This window comes from Leishmania donovani, chromosome 34 (genome assembly GCF_000227135.1).
Source record: "Leishmania donovani BPK282A1 complete genome, chromosome 34".
Lineage (NCBI taxonomy): Eukaryota > Euglenozoa > Kinetoplastea > Trypanosomatida > Trypanosomatidae > Leishmania > Leishmania donovani.
This window is the reverse complement of record NC_018261.1, coordinates 31297-49553: the sequence shown is the minus strand read 5'-3', so window position 1 is coordinate 49553 and position 18257 is coordinate 31297. Positions and strand designations below refer to the sequence as shown.

Sequence of the window (18257 nt, the reverse complement as noted above, 5' to 3'; positions counted from 1 at the left end):
CGGTGCAGACGCCGAAAGAGAGAGAGTGAGAGAGAGAGAGGCGAGGGCGAGGGCGAGGGCGAGGGGGGGGGCGCTGGCACTTGCACATTCTTATATGTGTGTATTGATCACCTCCCCGACTCCTACCCTCCCGTAAACACGCACGCGCGCACCTTGCGCACAAACGCGTCGGCCGCAGGCAAACGAGTGCATGTGAACACACGCACAGCGCTCACATTGGGCACAGCACAACTCCCTTGTGTGCCAGGGGAGGGGGAAGACGATTACATGTCGAAGTGCACAGCTCTGCGCATCGCAGCACGGGTGCGTCTCCGACTTCCGCTGAAAAAGTTTGCTGATTCTTCTTGCCTTTCTCCTTCTTGCGCGGAGTCACTGGTTCGTATTGCTTCGGCTTTCAGTGCCCCTGCGTGGCGCTTCTCTAACCTCTTGTCTCCCACGCAGCTGATCGACCATATTCCCGTTTTATCGCCCACTCTCGCACTCTCCCTCTGCACCCCCGCGCTGCGGCCGCCTTGTTCAGAGGTGACATACAAGATGATGTGGCGGCAGCGAAGGCGTGTGGAGGATAGAAGAGAAATGGGAGGGACAATGAGACGGTTCAGGGACTCGCCTATAGCCATTCTATGGAGGGATGATCAAAATAAAGGGAGAGAGAGGGGAGACATCATGCCCGCATCACAAGCGCTCCCGCATAAAACATGCTGAAGCACAGGCGCTTACACCGATGGACGGAGGCAGCGGAAAGCACCTGTGTGCTTCCGAAGGACAGCATCTTCTTAGCGCTCTCTTGGGTGGCTATGCACAGCGTTCGTGAGGTGTGGAGCAAGCATCCATCCTCATCCGTTTTCCGCCGCCGGCCTTCACACGTCTACACCGACTCCCTCGCATCAGCGTCGTGGCGACATTTGTGCGCGAGTCTTTCCAAAGCGTTGCGCGCGTGTGTGTGTGTGGCGGCCGCTTCGCGTCGCACTCCGGCTCTCCTCCAACGGATGAGCGAACGGCAAATCAACAACAAATCGAAAACGCTTGGCGAAGAGACGACCAGTGTCCGCACGCAGGCACGCGCACGGGCGGAGAGAGAGACACCCAAACAGCACATGGGCGCAGGAGCTGCACACCGCACACACACACACATATGTGTGTGTGTACGCCGAGACCAGAAAAGAAGGGGCTACGAAGTGCTCGGGGGAGGAGAGACAGGAGTGAGGGGGGGGGGAGCGAGAATGCGGGGCAGGAAGGCGCACATGAGGCTGTTTCCACGGTGCAAATAGTTGCTGGACGTCAGCCAAAGGGGAGTGAGAAAATGAGGGGGAGGGGACGTTGCCGCACGAGGGCGCGAGGGGGTGGGTTAGAGGGCGGTAGAGGAGTGGCAGCGGCATGGCCCGGCGCTGAGCGGGGGAGCAACCAAACGCCAAAAAGGGCCGCATCAACGACGCCGCGTCAGTGTGCCGATCCGCTGCTGGGCCCTCTAGCCATCGTAGCGGCAAACGTCACCGCATCATTGCAGTTGTGTGCCTGCAAAATGCCGTCGCATCGTCGGATAGCTGCGAAGCAGGCGTCGAGCTTACTTGTTGCCAAACGCGATGCCCTTCTTAATGTTGCCCTGCAGACCCTCCAAGCACTTGGCCATCAGCTTCTCTTCGTATGCGTTCAGCATCGGCACAGGGTAGATCTTTTCCACACCACTGTTGCCCAGCAACACCGGCGAGCTGAAGAAGGCGCACGACGGCTCCACGGTGCTCTGCACGTACGTGCACACCACAACACCCTTCTCGCCACTGAGGGCGCGCAGCACCGCCGTCGTCCACTCGTTGCCTGCGAAGGCCATGGACAGCGTCGCCGAGCCCGCACCATCCTTGGCCTTCACCACCTCATCACCACCAAACTGGATGCGGTGCGTCAGCTGCCGCACCTGCTCCTCCGACAGCGACGGGAAGCCTGAGAGCAACGGCACAATCGTCTCACCGCTGTGGCCGCCAACAACGGGGATGTCGAGCTCCAGGGGGGACTTGCCAAGCGCCTCTCCGACGAAGGTGCGGGCACGGACAACGTCGAGTGTGGTGACGCCAAAGAGGCGCGCAGGGTCGTACACGCCGACCTTCTTCAGCGCCTCAGCAGCCACTGGCACAGTGCTGTTGACGGGGTTCGTGATAATACCAACAATTGCCTTCGGCGCGTGCGTGCCAACGGCGATGGCGAGATCGCGCACGATGCTGGCGTTCGTGTTGAAAAGGTCGTCGCGCGTCATCCCCGGTTTGCGGGGGATGCCAGCGGGGATCACCACAACGTCAACGCCCTCGACAGCCCTTGAGAGATCATCCTTCGTGTAGCCAGTCACCTTCGCTGGAGCGCAGATGTGGGAGAGGTCCGCAGCCGCACCAGGGGCGCCTTTGACATCGTACAGCTTCAGCTCCTTCACGTACTTGTTGTTTTTGAGGAGGAGCGACAAGGGCTGGCCGATGCCACCGGCAGCACCGAGCACAGCGACACGGAAGAAGCACGCCTGGGAGCGGCGCATTATGAAGGGTCACAGAAACAGGCGTCGGAATGAGGGTATATGTGTTGAGAGTGGGTAGGCGAGGCAGATTGTACGGTACAAGGAGGACTGCGATGTAGTTGCGCTGGTGAACTGTGTTTTCGCTTAAGCTCTCGAAAGAAACCTGTAGAGGCGGAGGGGCACAGATGAAAGCGGAGAGAAAGGGGGGATCGGCAGAGAGAGTCGTGTTTTGGCCGCGCCGTGCGGATGCGATGAGGCTTATGATACGTCATGTCCCCCCTGGTGTCCGCGCGTGCCCCTTGTCTCCGGCGCTATGACGGTCTTAGCGCCGCAACACCTTGCACCAAACAAGCGTCGTGGAGCCGCAGATAGCACACACCGGAACGTACTCACGTATAGGCGGGGAAAGGGGGGACGGCAGAGACAATCACCAACGTAACGGCTTCGTGTTTGTCAGAGAAACCACGTCGGGCACGCAGCAACGGCGCTTCTCTATGAAGGATTTAAGAACAGCAACACTCCGCCCTGTTCCCTTCGGTCGTGCGCGCTCTGTGAGGCTTGTGAAAAGGAACCAATACAATCAAAGAGAGGCATACACACTCAACGGCGATCGTGGGCTTCGAGCGGGGACAGCGGGGGTGGAGAAGACCTCACAACAGACGGATACAACCGCCTACCGAGCCCCACTCGTCCTCTCGCGTCCACCGCCGTTTCTTCGGCAGACACACTCAGGGCTGTCAAAACTTCGTGGAAGCCTCGATCCCTGCCTGCACATCCCTCATCAACTCGGGCACTGCTGCCTCAATGAGATCGTGCTCATAGGACGTCAGTGCGCCCATAGGAAAAATGCGCTGTACACCCTCACGGCCCAACTCCACTCGTGAGCTGAAGAACGGCGTCTCGGACCTTATCGTGGACTCCACGAGAGCACACTCGACGATTCCGACATCGCCGCGAAGCGCCTTGAGCAGCGACGTGGAGAAGTCGCAGGCGGCGTAAGCGAGGCCGAGAGCCACCGGCGGTGCAACCTCCGTGCTCAATGCGTCGTGCGAGCCCGCACCCGCTGCGGCCTCAAAAGGTACCCCGTAGCTCTGCACCTCGCCGGATATGCGAACGATGTCATCAAGAGGGATACGAAGTCCAGTCTGGGCAATCAGCGGGCACGCCGTCACGCCGCCGCGCCCTCCCACAACGGGCACGTTCACGTCGTATGGGTTCATGTGCAGCGTCCCTGCCACCAGCTTCCGAGTCCGTATCACGTCGAGCGTGGTAACGCCGAACAGCTTTCGGGGGTCAAACTTTCCAGACGCCTTCAGAAGCTCTGCGCAGAGCGGGGTAAGGGCGTTCACAGGACTCGACACGACAGCCACGTTTCCCGTTGTGTCAGAGGACGCGACGGCAGCCATGACGCGGCGCATCGTCGGAGCGGCTGCTTTGAGGGCTATGTCTCTGTCTTGGCGTAGAAGGTCGAAGCTGCTGCCGAAGCAGAGAAGGATAAGCTGTGCATCGCGCAGCAACGCCGGCCACTGCCCCTCGTCGGTAGCGTAATGCACTTTCGGCAATGTGTCTATGTGAGAGAGGTCTGCGGCGATGCCGGAGCCTGGCACGTCGCCGTCAGCGGCGGTGTTGCAGCACACAAGCTCCTCTACGTGCGGGTTCATCTTGAGTAGGAGCGACAGCGGCTGGCCTACCGCATTGCTGCAGCCGAAGAGCACCACCTTGCCCTTCTTCAGAGCCGTCGGAGATCGGCGAAAGAAGAGGCCCATTTCAAAATGGGCCAGGTTTGTGTGTGTCCTTGTGTCTGTGTACGCGCAGTGAGTTCTGCGCGCGGCTTCTCTTTTCTTTCGGCGTCCGCGCGGAAGTCGCTGTCCAGGCAACCCGGACGACTGAAATGCAGCAGCGGTGTGCAAAAATGTGTGGAGCCGTCCTTGGCAAGATGGCGGGCCAAAGCCCTGTCCTGTGGGGGTGGGCTGGCCAGAGTGCGGGAGAGGGAAAGGCGTGCGCAGGACGAGGGAGGAGAAAGAGAACGCGTTGATGCACCCGAAGCAGCAACAAGAAGAAAGCAAAGAGAGAAGCGAGAACATACAACGATCACGTAGTGCGGCGCCTGGTCACGCGAAACGAAAGTGGCAACATGGAGGCCCGAACCAAAATAAGCTGTACGCGGCGCATGACGCGCGACCCGTGCAGTAGTCCCGGGGGGCTTTGCAGGCGATGCGCTGTGTGGACGCGCTCGTGCCGCTGCTGTCTTCTTTTCACCGCCTCCTGTCGCCGGCGGTAGCACACACCCTCTCTCCCTCATCAGCGGTGTCACAGCATGGTAGCGCGGTCAGAGGCCACTGAAGAACGAATAGGCATTCGTTAGGTCTAGCCCTCCACCGCCACCCTCCTTTCACACTTCCTCTTCCGTTGCCAGGAGTCGACCCTCGAGACGCCCCTCACGCACGCACACACCAAAGGGCAGTCTACAGAAGCGCCAGCAACCAAAATGCACACGCTGTTTTCCGCACGTCTGTGTGAGTGTGTGTGTGTGTGTATCGTTGCGCCCACCAACGGTCGCACGGGTACAGCAGCACACGCATGTGGAAGGAAAGGACGTCGATTCGATAACAAGAGAACGGAGAAATAGACACGCATGCACATACGTCCATCTGTCTGCGCGTGCGTGCGTGCAGCGGTACGAACAAAAGCCGCGACAGTAAGGCGCAGCCACTGAGGTCCGCTCCGTCGCATTTCCACTGTCCATCTCTCCTATGGCGAGCTTGTGTTCGCACTCTTCTGGGAGCACCACCTCCCTCTTCTGCCTTTTCTACGTTTCTCATCCACCACCTTTACCTCCACCGTCAGCCGGCTTGCGGTACTCGTGCTTTCACCAGAATTTCCACCACGGCTTCGGCACCTTCTTGGAGGTTTGGGCAAAGTACAAAGGGTCGAGCACCGCGAAGACGTTGTTCCGCACAGACTCCACATTGCCGCTTGCCTCTACAGTCACCCACGCATTACCTACAAAGGTGCTCCGCACCTCGCTCAGCTGCTGGCGATACTGGGACATGCGCTGCCGGATCCTCTCCGGCGTGTCCTCTGAGTGCTGCACCAGGGGCTCGCCGGTGTAGTCGTCCTTGCCTGCATTCAGGGGCGGGTTGTAGAAGGTGTGATAGATGCGTCCCGACTTGGGGTGGTACCAGCGACCGCCGAAGCGAGTCTGTAGCTCTTTGTCCGAAATCTCCAACTCGACCACAATGTCGACTTTCACGTTCTCCAAATCTTGCATCATCCTCGACTGCTTGCGGGTGCGCGGAAAACCGTCCAGCACGAAGCCATTGACGCAGTCCGGTCGTCTCGTGGCCTCGCAGACAACCTTCACTTCCAGCGAATCGGGAATGAGCTCGTCGTTGTCGATCAGCTGCTTCAGCTGTGAGCTGTAAGCGCTATTGCCAAGGCGCACCGCATTTCGCACGGCCTCGCTCGTGGACACATAGCACAGGCCGTAGCGCTCCTTCACCACAGACGCGACGGTCGTCTTGCCCCCTTGCGGGGGCCCTTCCATCACGATCTTCATCGCGCAAGAACGCAGCCGGAACTCAGCTGACCGCCTAAGCAGTGTACACTGCCGTCACAGAGAACACGACAGGCGCCGCCGAAGGAAAACAAGGAAGACCTGGCACTTTGAGCTCGAAAAAAAAAAGAAGACCACCCCGCTTGTGTCGACTCTGCACGACCCCCTTCAGCAGCGCCTCCGCGAGATCCAGAGAGGGTCGATAGTGAACGACGGCGCTCACGGCTAAACGCAAAACAACCCCTTTCGCGCTTGTGAGGCACCAGCCCTCGAATCAACGCTGCGCCAGATTCCGACACCAACGTCGAGCACCGAGAGGCGCAGGAATATCCTGGATTTCACAGATGCAAGGCGGGCCTTGTCTGGTGCGGAGGGTCGCGCAGTATTGTTTTTATGTCTCTCTTTCCTACGCAACGGCGGCACTAGCTACTTGCACGCTTCCCTCACCACCCCACAGTAGAGGGATCTTGCCGGGTGTCCAACGGCGGTGTCGCGAAGCACATTGCAGAATGTGGGAAAGAGTACATGAAAGCAGGAAGATGGTGGAGAAAACAAACGGCACAAGTAAAGCTCAGATCACGAAGCACATTCTGGAATGGGCAGAGAGAGAGAGAGAGAGCGGCATCAGTGAGTCTTGCAACGTTGAGCGCCGCGGCCGAGAGCAAGGGCGACACCGGCTATCTGCACCGACTGTGCGTTCACCACAATGTAGTGTAGAATTCTCGTTGTTGAGTCGAGAAGTCACCGAAACCGGCTCCGCATTGTGCGGCGTTTCACACCAGGCAACTCTGCGCAGAGTAAAGAAAGCCGTCAGATGCGACTCCCCGTCTTCTAGCACAGAGTACCTCCACTGCATAGCTGATGGCACGCCCTCAACTCGACCTCATGCGAGACGAAAAGGTCGACACTCTTACACACGGACTTCTCTTGTCCTCTCCCTCTCTCCGTTTACACCTCGCTCCAGCACGCGAGTGCTGCGTCCTTCGTTTTGGTTTCTGTGCTTCCATCTTATTCGTTTCTTCTTGTGGAAATATCGCTAAAGGAGGAAGAGGGGTGGCGGCATCTCTTCTTCGACTTCACCATCTCTTCTTGGGCGTCACATGAGAGGCGGGAAAGCTAGAGACCCGCCTACGGTACACACATGATATCGCCATTCAAACAAACACCAAAAGGCACACAGACGTGCGCCTGCTAACAACTGAGCGTGAGCCCCACCCACCCACCCCAGGCAACCAAAACACGAAAGCACATACTCAAACACGCTATGCATACAGCCACACCATACGACGTACTACTGCGGACACCTTTTACGGTACACGCAAGGGCGAAGAGGGGGTGGAGGGGTAAGCGGAAGACACTCATTCTTCCAGATTTCGGCGATTCTGGGGGCGATTGAGCGCAAACAAGCAAGCAAGCACACACCATCAGCACCGAGAACAACAGCAAAAAGGTAGATGCATGCAAGATACGCGACAGCCCGATGTCGACTCCTTGTGCTCACCTTGCCCCTTCAGCCTAGCCGGGGCGCGCACGAGGAGGGGGAGGAGTAGGAATGCAGAAAATCAGGGAGAGTGCGAGCAAGAGCGAGACGGTAAGTGGTAAGGAGAGCAAAGCAGATGCGCAAGAAGTAGTTGACGTGCGTTTTGTTGTCGTCGTTTTCGTTGCCTAAGTGAGTAAAGAAGGTGGTGAGGAGGGAGGTAGCGACACGGAGCAACAATGAGTGCACTGGTGTGTGTGTGTGTGTGTGTGTGTGTGTGATGGCGTCTGTGGTAGGGAAGACACGGAGAGAGGATGAGGCAGATGGCAATGAGTCAGAGAAATAGAAGGCCGAAGGACCATTGCACGCAGAGAGAGGAGTGAGCAACAACAGCACAGAAAACAGAAAGAAAAGGGAACGAAAAGCGAAAGAGTCACAGATAGAAAACGAAAAGTGAGAAGGGGAGAAGATACCCAATAATAACTCCGAGAGGCAAAAACTTCCATCCTAGTCACGCGAAATTCACCCAAGCTTCGATGTGGAGAAGAGACGGGGGAGGAGAGTGCACGAGCTGGCGGGCGGGGGCGCAGGGGGGAGGGCAGGGGGTGAAAATGACGACGCACGTACACAAAAAAAGCGGCAAAAGAGATAGCAATGGGCATCGCCAACTCGGTGCTCCACACGGATCGTATCGATGATCGCAAACAAAGATGTGTCAGAGGTGAAAGCCGAGGCGGCCTGGGGCAAAGAACAGGGAGCGAGAGAGAAGGCACGCCTCTCCCATTCGAAAAATCCGCAACACAGATACCGAAATCAGGCGAAGGGTGGTGTCGTTGGACAAGCACCCACACACATACAAGCAGCTCTCCTAGTAAATACGATGCATGGGCGCAAGTATGAGCGGCTGCAAAAACACGAAAACTGCTCGAAAGAGAATTACAAAAAGGAAAGCTATCAAGGCGAGCAGGGCTGCGTGCACATGCGTTTGGGGGCCGCGCTATAGATGCCCCGATTTTGTTGCACTATGTCTGTATGTGTGTCACTCCAACTTGCCAACTGGCCGTCCGCCGCTTGACAGCTCATGTTCTCTTGCACATGTCCCTCTTGTTTTCACCTCTCCGTTTCACGCGTGACCGCATGAGGCTCTTCACCACCGCGGGAGACTTCGAATGTACACTCTCTCACTCTTCCCACAGAGAACAACAACAACTACCGAAGACACGTCACACATACAAAAACACGCTGACGTGTGTGATGATGATGTGAGCAAAGGCGGAAAAAAAAAACAGGCGGAAAGTAAAGCCGAAAAAAAAATTCAAACAAAACGATGAAGAAAACGCTGTTCGTACGCCGTCGCTTCTTCCACCGTCCCCAGCCCTTCTTCCCCGACCTCCGATTCCTAGCATACCCACATGCGGCGAAACGAGCTGTTCCAACGAAACACAGAATCGGAAGGCGGAAGAAGGACGCGGGGAGGGCGGGAAGGGGGGGGGGGGCTGCCGCAGATGACGGCAACCATCAGGTAAGTCTTCTCATTCGCGAAACGCAGCGCTTTTTCGTTCATATTCTTCGTGGGTTCTGTGAAGTTCGCCACCACCATCACCCCGCACGCCGTCTGAGCACCAACGATCTATGTGCGCTCACAAGCCCCTGTGTGGGCGTCTTTGTGGGTGCGTCTATGGTGCTTCTACAGTTTGTGCGCCACCCACTTCGTCATCTGAGAGGAATGAGAGACTCCACAGATTTCGAGAACGGCAACAAAGGCCACAGGACGGGGATGCTGGCCGAGACACGGTACGCAGACACAGACAAGCAAACGCACACGCCCTCAGCTCCCCACCTCAGGCGCATGATGTCACAAGGAAGAACGCATTAAAGTCGAAAGCAAAGATATGCTCTTACCTCCGCCCGGCAGCACACCGCCAACATACAAACCCGGAAAGTAGCAAGGAAGGCAACGTAAATAAGAAACACCAAGACGCGAGCAAAGGCGGTACTCGACTCCCCGCTCGCAAGCTTCTTTTCTCCACCGCATCCATTCAGGCCTGAAACTGGAGCTCAGCAGCAATCTACCTGCCCTGTCACAGGTCCCTATTGCGCGGTGCGAAGCAGCCGTAGACGCACGCGTAGCAACAATGCGCTGGACTCCGTCACCTGCGAGCACAGCCTCCACTTCCAACTCTGCCTCCCCCCTCTCAACTCGCTTCGCAGATCGCCTCACAACCGCTCCTCCATCATGCCGGTCGCCACCCCTGGTGCATTCCTCGGCGTAGCCCAGGCTTCCCGCCAGTGGGCGGTGTGAGGGCCGGGTGGGATACGCCTTTGAGTCACGCCATCACTTTCTCCCTTATCCCGTTCTCATTGACGCTTGCCGATTTGATGTGGGCTCCGCGAAAATGGGAAACGAACTCGACAGCGACAGTCAAAAAAGGCACGCACACCAAAAAAAAGCGGAAGCAACGCAACCCTCAATACCCGCCATTTGCCCAGCGCGCGCGAAGGCATACGCGTGAGCAAAGACGTGCAGCATCAGTGCATTTCATACAAGAAAACCCGATCCACTACTACTCCTAGAGTGCGCCTGTGAACTACAGCGCCAACAAAGCCGCAGAAGAGAAATGGCCACTCATCAATATCGACCCCCCCTTTTGCGAAGCATCTGCGGGGAACGTGCGGGTCCACCCAAGATCGAGAAACTACGACGACACTTCCTCGCCTACTTTTCTGGTGCTACTTGAGACCCGTTGCAATGCCAATGGGGTCCAGCAAAGCGGCGATGGCCTTTCGAACTTCGTCGATCGTTTGGTTGGCGTTGATCATCGAGTACACGCCCTCCTTGATAAAGTAGTCGGCGAGAGGACGAGTCTCATTCTTATAGATGTCTAGGCGCTTCTCGCACACCTCGCGGCGATCGTCGGGACGTTGGTAGAGGTCCTCACCCGTTATGTCATCCTTGCCGGGCGTCTTCGGAGGGCGGAACACCTCGTGGTACGTGCGCCCGCTCGGCTTGTGAATCCACCGGCCACTCGTCCGCTCCAGGATGACCTCGTCCGGAACGCTGAACTCGATTACCTTGTCTATCTTCTCCCCGGCGTCCTCCATCATTTGTGCCTGCTTCAGCGTGCGCGGGTAGCCGTCTAGGATGTAGCCGTAGCGGCACTCGGGGTTCTTAATACTATCCTTCACAATCCCAAAAACAATGTCGTCACTGACAAGCTTGCCCGAATCCATGGCGTCCTTCGCCAGTTTTCCGTTCGCAGTCTTCCGCGCCACCGCGTCGCGCAGCATATCACCCGTCGACAGATGGCACAGACCGTACCGGTCCTGTATGTACGGGCTCTGCGTACCTTTGCCGCAGCCGGGGGCGCCCATGAGCACAATCTTCATGATTGAAAAAGGACGGGGGTGGGGGAGATGGTAGGTTGAGAGCGCAGGAACGCAATCCTTTCGCGGTCATTAAGACTCGGACACACACAGGAGGCGGCAGCGAGCACGTTTGGCAGCGTGAGATACAACAGCGGACCAGCAGGAGTATGGGGATGGGGAGAGGGCAACGCCAGAGGGTCAGGACAAAGCAGAACAGGAGAGGAGGGCACAAAGGGTGAGACGTCGCGAGAGAAAGACGATCAGCGCAGCATGTAAAGCGTGGGCTGCAATCGACGCAGCAGCGCAGGCACTACGTCGAAGAGCGCTTCCGTTGTCCTGCACTGCAGCGTGGCCGTCGATTTGCATAGCGTGCGCTTCCATTGCTAGTGGTGCGGCGCAAAGAGCGGCGAAGCTGCTAGGAGTTGAACGCCATCCTCTCGACGGGCGAAAAGGATTACGAAGGTGAAGAGAGAAAGGGTGCGGTGCACATGCGCGTGGTAGTGTTGTGTTAAACCTGCAGCAAGCATGGCTGTCACAGTTCGCACACGCATACGCGAGCAGCGCAAGGGTCAAAGAGATCAGCGAGGAAAAAAAAAGATAAAAGTACGACAAGCCCTCCCCCATCCTCCCCACTTCTCGCCGACGCATTGGAGGATGCGCTCGCCGACGCGTGCGTCTGTGTGCGCGCGGTGAGGAGAGGGAGAAGCGGAAGATTCGAAACGGGCAGCCGGAGCCGGAGGTCCTGGATCTACTCTAATACGAGAGAAAAAACAAAGGTGTGAGATGCGCAGTTGATTTAAGAGGTCAGCGCGTGTCGCGCTGCGTCTTCTTGTTCATGTAAGTACGCTTCTTCAACAGACATCTTATCTCCCCTCGACTGCACTTCACACGCTGCTACACGTAATGCAAGACACCTGTGCCGTAGCGGCGAACCAGCTCCTCCGTCGACAGGGGCGGAAAAAGCGCATTGCGAATTGCCACGAGACGCTCATACCTGGGATACCCGGCATGGTATTGCGGCCCCGACTTCGGGTTATCTGGGGCTTCCCATGGAATAACGCAGCACCGGTCACAGCAGTCGTTTGCGTAGCAACGAATCTTGATGGATCCGAATGTCAAGTACAGCTGCGCGAAGGTTGCCTTGTGATTTCGATGCAGGCGGATGCAGTACTTGTTCTGCTTCTGGAAGACGTAGTATGCTCGAATCGAGTCCTCGTAGTGAGCGTTGATACGCTCCGAAGTGATGGGGTTCGGCGCTGAGAGTGCGTTCCGTGCATCCGTCGCCGGTGAGGCTCGCACGACAGTGCCTGGGCCGCCGTACTCCGGCGCTATGCACCAAAACACCTCTGCGAGAAGTCTCTTCATCTCGGCGTCCTCGACTCGAACCCGCACACTACGTGGCATTGGAGGTAGCGGAACGTCGAAGGGGCTGCTGGTGGCCTGCGCAGACGCCTTTGCGGCGGCAGAAGTGATCGCTCCCTCGTCAAGAAGTAGTCGGAAGGATGAACTTGTCGGCGACTCCTGCACGGCGCCGTCGTCGCGCGAGTGCGGCAGCGTTGAGGCATCTCGTACGATGCAGGCGAGCTCCATAGCCCACGCGCTCACCACGTCCCTCGCTGATGAACTGGGAGAGGAGGGCCCGCTCACCTCTGCCGCCGCCGCTCTCACCTGCGGAGGCACAAGCGGGGAGAGAAACTCTGCCAATGTAGCCGACCTCAGCTCCGTAGCTCCCGGCAACACCGGCAAAAGAAAGCGAAAATGCGGCTCCAAGCGCTTGAGCAAGTAGCGCTGCGCTTTGTAAGTCGCAACGTCTGCGGCAAGGAAGAGGCTCTGCAGCACGCTCGGCGCTGCTCTGCCCACTCCGTTGTCTGGGAGTGCAATGCCCAGCTGCTGGAGCTGCTCCTCCAGCAAGTCATCCCCAGCGCCGCTCACCAGCGCACTTGACCGCGCAGCCTCGGATGCCTTGACGTTGTACGGTAGACGAAAAGCGCGCCACCGCGTGTACACACCAAAGTCCACACACCGCAGCAGTAGGGCGGAGGCCTGTCGAGCTTCCTCCCTCTTCTCTCTCGTGGGGCTGCCCAGCGAGGGCGATGTTGTTGCTGCCGCCTCTTCGTCTTGAAGTCTGGAACGAAGCCGAGTCATGAAGTTGTGCATCTCTCGCACTGACGCCAGCACTGCTCTGTCAGCCAAACGGAAGTGCACGTGAAAGCTGAGCTTCAGCTGCTCCAAGGAAGCCGGCTCTGAGGGCGTATCCGGGCGCCGCCCTGTTTGAAGGCTGCTCGTCAGCACCAGGCACTCCGCCACAGTGGTTTTGAGCTCCGTCTCCACTTCCCGACGAAGAGCCGTGAGCATTGTGAGCAGCACCTTCTCCACTGCCTCGGCGGAGAAGGCGGTCACCGCCGCCACCTCCTTGCCCTCGCCGTGGCTCTGCACGAGCAAAACATCACTCGGGTCGTCCTGGTCCGGGTCGTACGAGAAATCCAGATCAAAGTAAGGATCTACCGGACATGACTCATCCACCAGCGCGTACAAGTTGCGATCTTGCATGTGGGGTATGGCGCTCACGAAATCGGCGACGGCGCTTCCATGCCAAATGCCCGCTGAGGCCTCCACCGCTGATTCACCGATGCCGACTACGTTGGTGCTCCATCGTGGAAGAACGTTGAAGAGTTTACTACCCGATCCACTTCTGCGGTCAAGTGCGAGAGGAAGAAGCCCACGGTGGGCGCCGTAGCCGCGCGCCGCCAGCGCCTCAACGCGTGCAGGGTAGAAGGACGAGTGAAGGTGAAGGGGGTTCGGCACACGCAGCCCTAGCAAGCTGAGTGGCGACGAGGGTGTCTTCTTCGGCAGCATTGCTGCTGAACTTCCGCCACGCAGATGTTGGGAACTGCGCCAGTATCGATCCGCTGGCACACCAACAGCGGCCCACGCGTCACTCAGCACTTGAAAGACTGAGCCATCGACCACGTTCATCAGGGAGTTGAGTTGATGGTCGCTGCTGCGCGGGTCGATGGCGCTTCCGCGGGGGCCGGAGAGTATGAACAGCGGATTGATAGAGTTGTCGAGCCCGCTGTCGTCAAGACCGCTGTCATCACGACTTGCTCTGCGCACGCTAACGGTAGAGAGCGCAGCCGCAGGCGCTCTCGCCTCAACGCGAGCAGCCTTTTGCACAGGCATGGCAGGCTCACTGAGGCACTACCGCGAGAGGACGAGCGCACGCAGAGCCCAACGAAAAACGAGGACGATACAAAAACGCAGTGACCGTGACACACCTGTCACAGCTTACAGCGCCGGGTCAGTAAGTGTAGCCGGATGAACCGGGTGGTACCGTCTGGGTGGTCGAGGTAGCCTTTAAAGACAAGGAGCCATGCAGTGAGGAGCGGCCAAGCGCGGGCAACCACACACAATCACAAGCAGCTGCCTCGGTTCAAGGAGACAGCTGGAAGGCGAGGAAGGTGGAGATCAGAAAGGAGAGCGAGTAAACACGTGAGGGCTTCGGCTAGTAGCCTCTGTACATAGCGCATTCTACGATAAGCACTCCGGGAGGCTTCGCTTGGGACACTGGAACGCCAGGCACACCTGCCGGTTCGCTTCACGCGCCCGTGCGTCCTGCGCTGCCCATCTCCACACGCTGTGATTCGTGTGTTCTTTGCGTGTGCTTGGTGGAACTTTCGGAGAAATTCAGCTCTGATTCTCCGAGAAGACGGTGCAGAAGGGAAGAGGCGCGAGCCAGCTAAAACGAAAAATGTCGAACGCAGATGAACCACGCACGCGCAGACGGAGACACACAGAGCATGAAAGATGATGAGAGAGGGAAAGAGACACAACACTATTCTGTCGGTGGCGAACAGTTGAGACAAGTCCATGCCGGCACCGCCGAAGCCATCGAGCTACTGCAGCCTGCTCAGTTGCAAAGGGAATGCCCAGGCCACCAATGGGTACAACAGAAGCAGCGACACGCAAAGAAAAAACAGACGAGGCAGGAGCAGAACAGCAGCCATGAAAGATGACACCACAGCAACTGAAGACAACATTTTGTCGGGGGGGGGTAACGAATAAGCTGGCTGAGGAGGTGCATCGCCCGCGCACATCAGCGCACTTCTCCAAGGTCCCCGTCCTGCCCACCCGTGATCCCAACTACGCTGCCCAGCAAAGACGGTCAACCATCACCTGGAAAAGCGATCAGGTTCCGCTCCGCTGACAAGCACGCAAGCCGCACCTTCAGCGCCGAAAAGCTCAGCTTGGCAAGCGCGGTTGCCTCGGCCTTGACCTCCATCATCACCTCACTCCTCTCGTCTAGCTCATTGCTGCAAATCGCCCCTTTGACCAAGTCAATGCGTGCGTCAATGTAGTTGCAGGAGATGAGGGCAGTCGCCGTCTCCACGACTTCCTCGGATGATTCGAACCCTAAATCCACTGCCGCGTCGCTTATGAGTGCTGTTCGCCGCACACGCAGGTAATGGAAGCAGACACTACGCCTCACATATTGGAGCAGCTTCTTCGCGACAGAGTCTTGCACGTGCGGTTCACGATTCAAGTAGCGAGCTGCTGCTTCTTTAGCGCACCTCCAGGCAACTCCCAGTTGCCCGCGCCAAAGGGCGTCGAGGAGGCTGGTGAGCTCACTGCAGCCCTCGTAGACTTCCCGCAACTCTACACACGTGCGCAACTGTGTGAGTGCCACGTGAAGCGGAAGAGTGCCAACGGCCGACAGTACGACAAGAGTGCTGAAGGACGAAGCAGGAGCAATTACGCGCGTGACCAACGGCGCGAACTCATCCAGATAGTGATCCGAGGCGCTGGCGCGGACGTGGCTGGAAGAGTAGGGAAACAGAACCGGCATCACGGTGCACGCGCCCGACTGTGTCTTGGGTCCGCCTGGCTGAGCGTCGGGCTGCCTAACGCGAGAAGTGGAATGTGGCAAGCAGAAATGTATGTTAGGATACCGTGCGGCTCCCCAGAGGCAAGCGCCCGTTTCTGTACCGTCCCCTAGAAGCGCCTTGGCACAGCTTTCGAACCTCCCCAATGAGCCGTCCACGTAGGCGGCGACAGTGTTGAAGAATGTGCTGTACGACAGTATCAAGCGCCAGTATGCCTGCACTTTGGAAACCGAGGCCGCCGACGCATTGGGTGGCGAGTGCAGCTCCGCAGTGCCTCTCTCCCTCGCGCCAAGCCCGTCAAGCAGTGCCGCAGCTCGTCGCATATCGTCGTTTACCCGCACCTGCTGTAGCACTTTCTCTACTGAAGCGACACCGCCGCGGCTGGCAAAAGTTAGAGCGAGGTGCAACCGCGACAGCTCTAGAGACCCGAAGATGGCCGCCGGATCGTCCCTGAAGGAGACGCGGTTGACGTAGCTCGTCGCTTCGATGAAGAGGCGCGAGACGCTTTCCCAGTCGCCCGTGGCGGCAGCCTGCCGCATTAGGTCGAGGTAGGGCCCCACCAACGTGAGCGCCTCCTTCAGGCAAACAAATCGGTATCCGTCGCTCCAGCCCCGCGTAGCCTGTGAGCAGGACGCGGACGCGGTGAAGTTCCACGGGTCATCGTCGCTGAGGTGCCACCACTGCACCAGTGTCGCTGTCCCGCTACGCCCACTGTCATGTGCGCCAGCGGAGCATACAACGGCGGGCACCCCGGTGCTTCGCGCATCTGTCACGAGCATATCCTGCCTGTTAGCCACGGCCTCGGAGAGCACGCGAGCCCGCTGCGTAACACGTCGCTTCACCACTGCCGTGACCTCACCGCCGTACTTCTTCAACCGTTCTTCGTTCCCTTGCTTGCGACACCACTGCTCGAGCGCTTCGACCTCGCTGGTGTTGCAACTCTGAAGTGACAGGTACTGGAGCAAAAGTGAAAGCGCTGCTTGGGTCTCGGCGTCATCGGGGCTAGCAAAGACGCTAGCGCTGAGGCGCGCGTACCTCTGCAGGCACGGTATCACAGCGGCGTGGGCCGTCATGGCGTCAGCAATGAGCCGCTCTCGCTTAAATAACTCAGAGAGACGCCGCCAGGTTGCGCGGTGCTTGTTGCCGATCACGGCGGCCGAGGGAACCAATTACCAGACGCTCAAAGAAGCTGGGCAGCTGTGTGGCAACGGTGTCGCGGGAGTGCGTAATGTCGTACCCTCTCCCACTTCGAGTACGAAATAAGGTCCTGTAAGCGGTGCACTATCGCCCACCGCAACCCTCACAAACTTGAAAGCAGGAAGGGCCAGCGTTGCTGCTAGCGATAGCGAGAGTGCCGCCTCTGATTGTTCTCACGCGCGCACTCACAAACGAAGGAGCGGGCGTGAGACAAGAAACAGGAGGAGGACAGCGAGGAAGCCATGAGCGCATGAGGAGGGTCTGCAGGAAGGTAAATAAGTCTCTTCCGCCGTTATACGCGACGTCTGTGACACCATCGAGAAGGCCGCTTGTTCTCCCTTCTACTGGAGAGCAACACAACAGCCAACGCTGAAGTGGAAAGGGAGACACGGGAGAGGGGCGATCGTCCCTCTTGTCAAGCGGCTTTGTGCGTGCGCGCACGCACCTGCACATATGTCTGTAAGCCTTTCTGCAGATGATGAGGCGCAAAAGCCCCCTTCGCCACTGTGTTCGCATGTACTCGATGTGGGAAGTGAGTCTGTCTCTCGGAGAGCGTACCCAACACGCTCTGCTGCGAAGGAGTCCGGTGACAGCGCAAAGGGCTGCAGCGGTGTCAAAAGGCCGTCACATCCGCCGACAGGCCGCCATCCTCCATGCCACACGTTGGGTGAGACGGCGACCCTTCCCTTCTGTTACTGACAATGCTAAGCACAGCTGCTCCGTCTCAGCTTCCCTTACCAGCACAAAACCAACAAAATAGCGAAAGGATGAGCTGCGACACCTGAGAAGAGCGAGAACGGAGTGAGTTGTGAGCATTGGCAAGCGATGCTGCGTGAGAATCTCAACGCGAAGGCGTCCAACACACCTCCCTCGCATCTCCCTCGTGACTTGCTCTCCGCCCAGGTTGTGTCTTGTCGTTCTCACGTGCCACACTGCATGCATACCTACCTCGGCATATGGCGTGCATCAATATGTGCAGGCCTACGTGTAAGCATGTGCTCGAGTATGTCCATGCGTGATCCAGCGACAAGCTTAAGACAAACTGGCGGGAAGAGGAGGAGGAGGAGGGGGGGGGGTAATCAAACCAAACTGGGCAGAAAAAAAGGCAGCGCCCGATGTGCCGTCGCACAAGAGTTACGCTTCATGAGGGTAGGGAGGCCGTGAAGGCCCCAGGTTTTCAAGTGCCTACACACACCTACAGTTGTGAGCAGGGCGCCCAACAGCACGGGGGCAATGACGAACGGGGACCCTTCGCCGTGATAGGACGCACTGATATTCCCGGTA

General features: G+C 58.2%; 6 protein-coding genes across 6 annotated transcripts; all 6 read right to left on the bottom strand.

The window, feature by feature from the left end:
- Positions 1 to 1564: 1564 nt before the first annotated feature.
- Positions 1565 to 2518, bottom strand: LDBPK_340150 (malate dehydrogenase; the record flags this gene model as incomplete). The annotated part of the gene is made up of 1 exon (XM_003864132.1): positions 1565 to 2518. One exon carries the CDS (start codon positions 2516 to 2518, stop codon positions 1565 to 1567), a length of 954 nt encoding a protein of 317 aa, XP_003864180.1.
- Positions 2519 to 3234: 716 nt separating this feature from the next.
- Positions 3235 to 4263, bottom strand: LDBPK_340140 (malate dehydrogenase, putative; the record flags this gene model as incomplete). Its single annotated transcript, XM_003864131.1, has 1 exon — positions 3235 to 4263. The coding sequence occupies one exon, from the start codon at positions 4261 to 4263 to the stop codon at positions 3235 to 3237; it is 1029 nt and encodes a 342-aa protein (XP_003864179.1).
- Positions 4264 to 5366: 1103 nt separating this feature from the next.
- LDBPK_340130 (adenylate kinase 2) lies at positions 5367 to 6056 on the bottom strand (the record flags this gene model as incomplete). Its single annotated transcript, XM_003864130.1, has 1 exon — positions 5367 to 6056. One exon carries the CDS (start codon positions 6054 to 6056, stop codon positions 5367 to 5369), a length of 690 nt encoding a protein of 229 aa, XP_003864178.1.
- A 4204-nt stretch (positions 6057 to 10260) lies between these two features.
- Positions 10261 to 10917, bottom strand: LDBPK_340120 (adenylate kinase, putative; the record flags this gene model as incomplete). The annotated part of the gene is made up of 1 exon (XM_003864129.1): positions 10261 to 10917. One exon carries the CDS (start codon positions 10915 to 10917, stop codon positions 10261 to 10263), a length of 657 nt encoding a protein of 218 aa, XP_003864177.1.
- Positions 10918 to 11790: 873 nt separating this feature from the next.
- On the bottom strand, positions 11791 to 13872 carry LDBPK_340110 (hypothetical protein, conserved; the record flags this gene model as incomplete). Its single annotated transcript, XM_003864128.1, has 1 exon — positions 11791 to 13872. The coding sequence occupies one exon, from the start codon at positions 13870 to 13872 to the stop codon at positions 11791 to 11793; it is 2082 nt and encodes a 693-aa protein (XP_003864176.1).
- A 1186-nt stretch (positions 13873 to 15058) lies between these two features.
- LDBPK_340100 (hypothetical protein, conserved) lies at positions 15059 to 16849 on the bottom strand (the record flags this gene model as incomplete). Its single annotated transcript, XM_003864127.1, has 1 exon — positions 15059 to 16849. The coding sequence occupies one exon, from the start codon at positions 16847 to 16849 to the stop codon at positions 15059 to 15061; it is 1791 nt and encodes a 596-aa protein (XP_003864175.1).
- Between the last annotated feature and the right edge of the window lie 1408 nt (positions 16850 to 18257).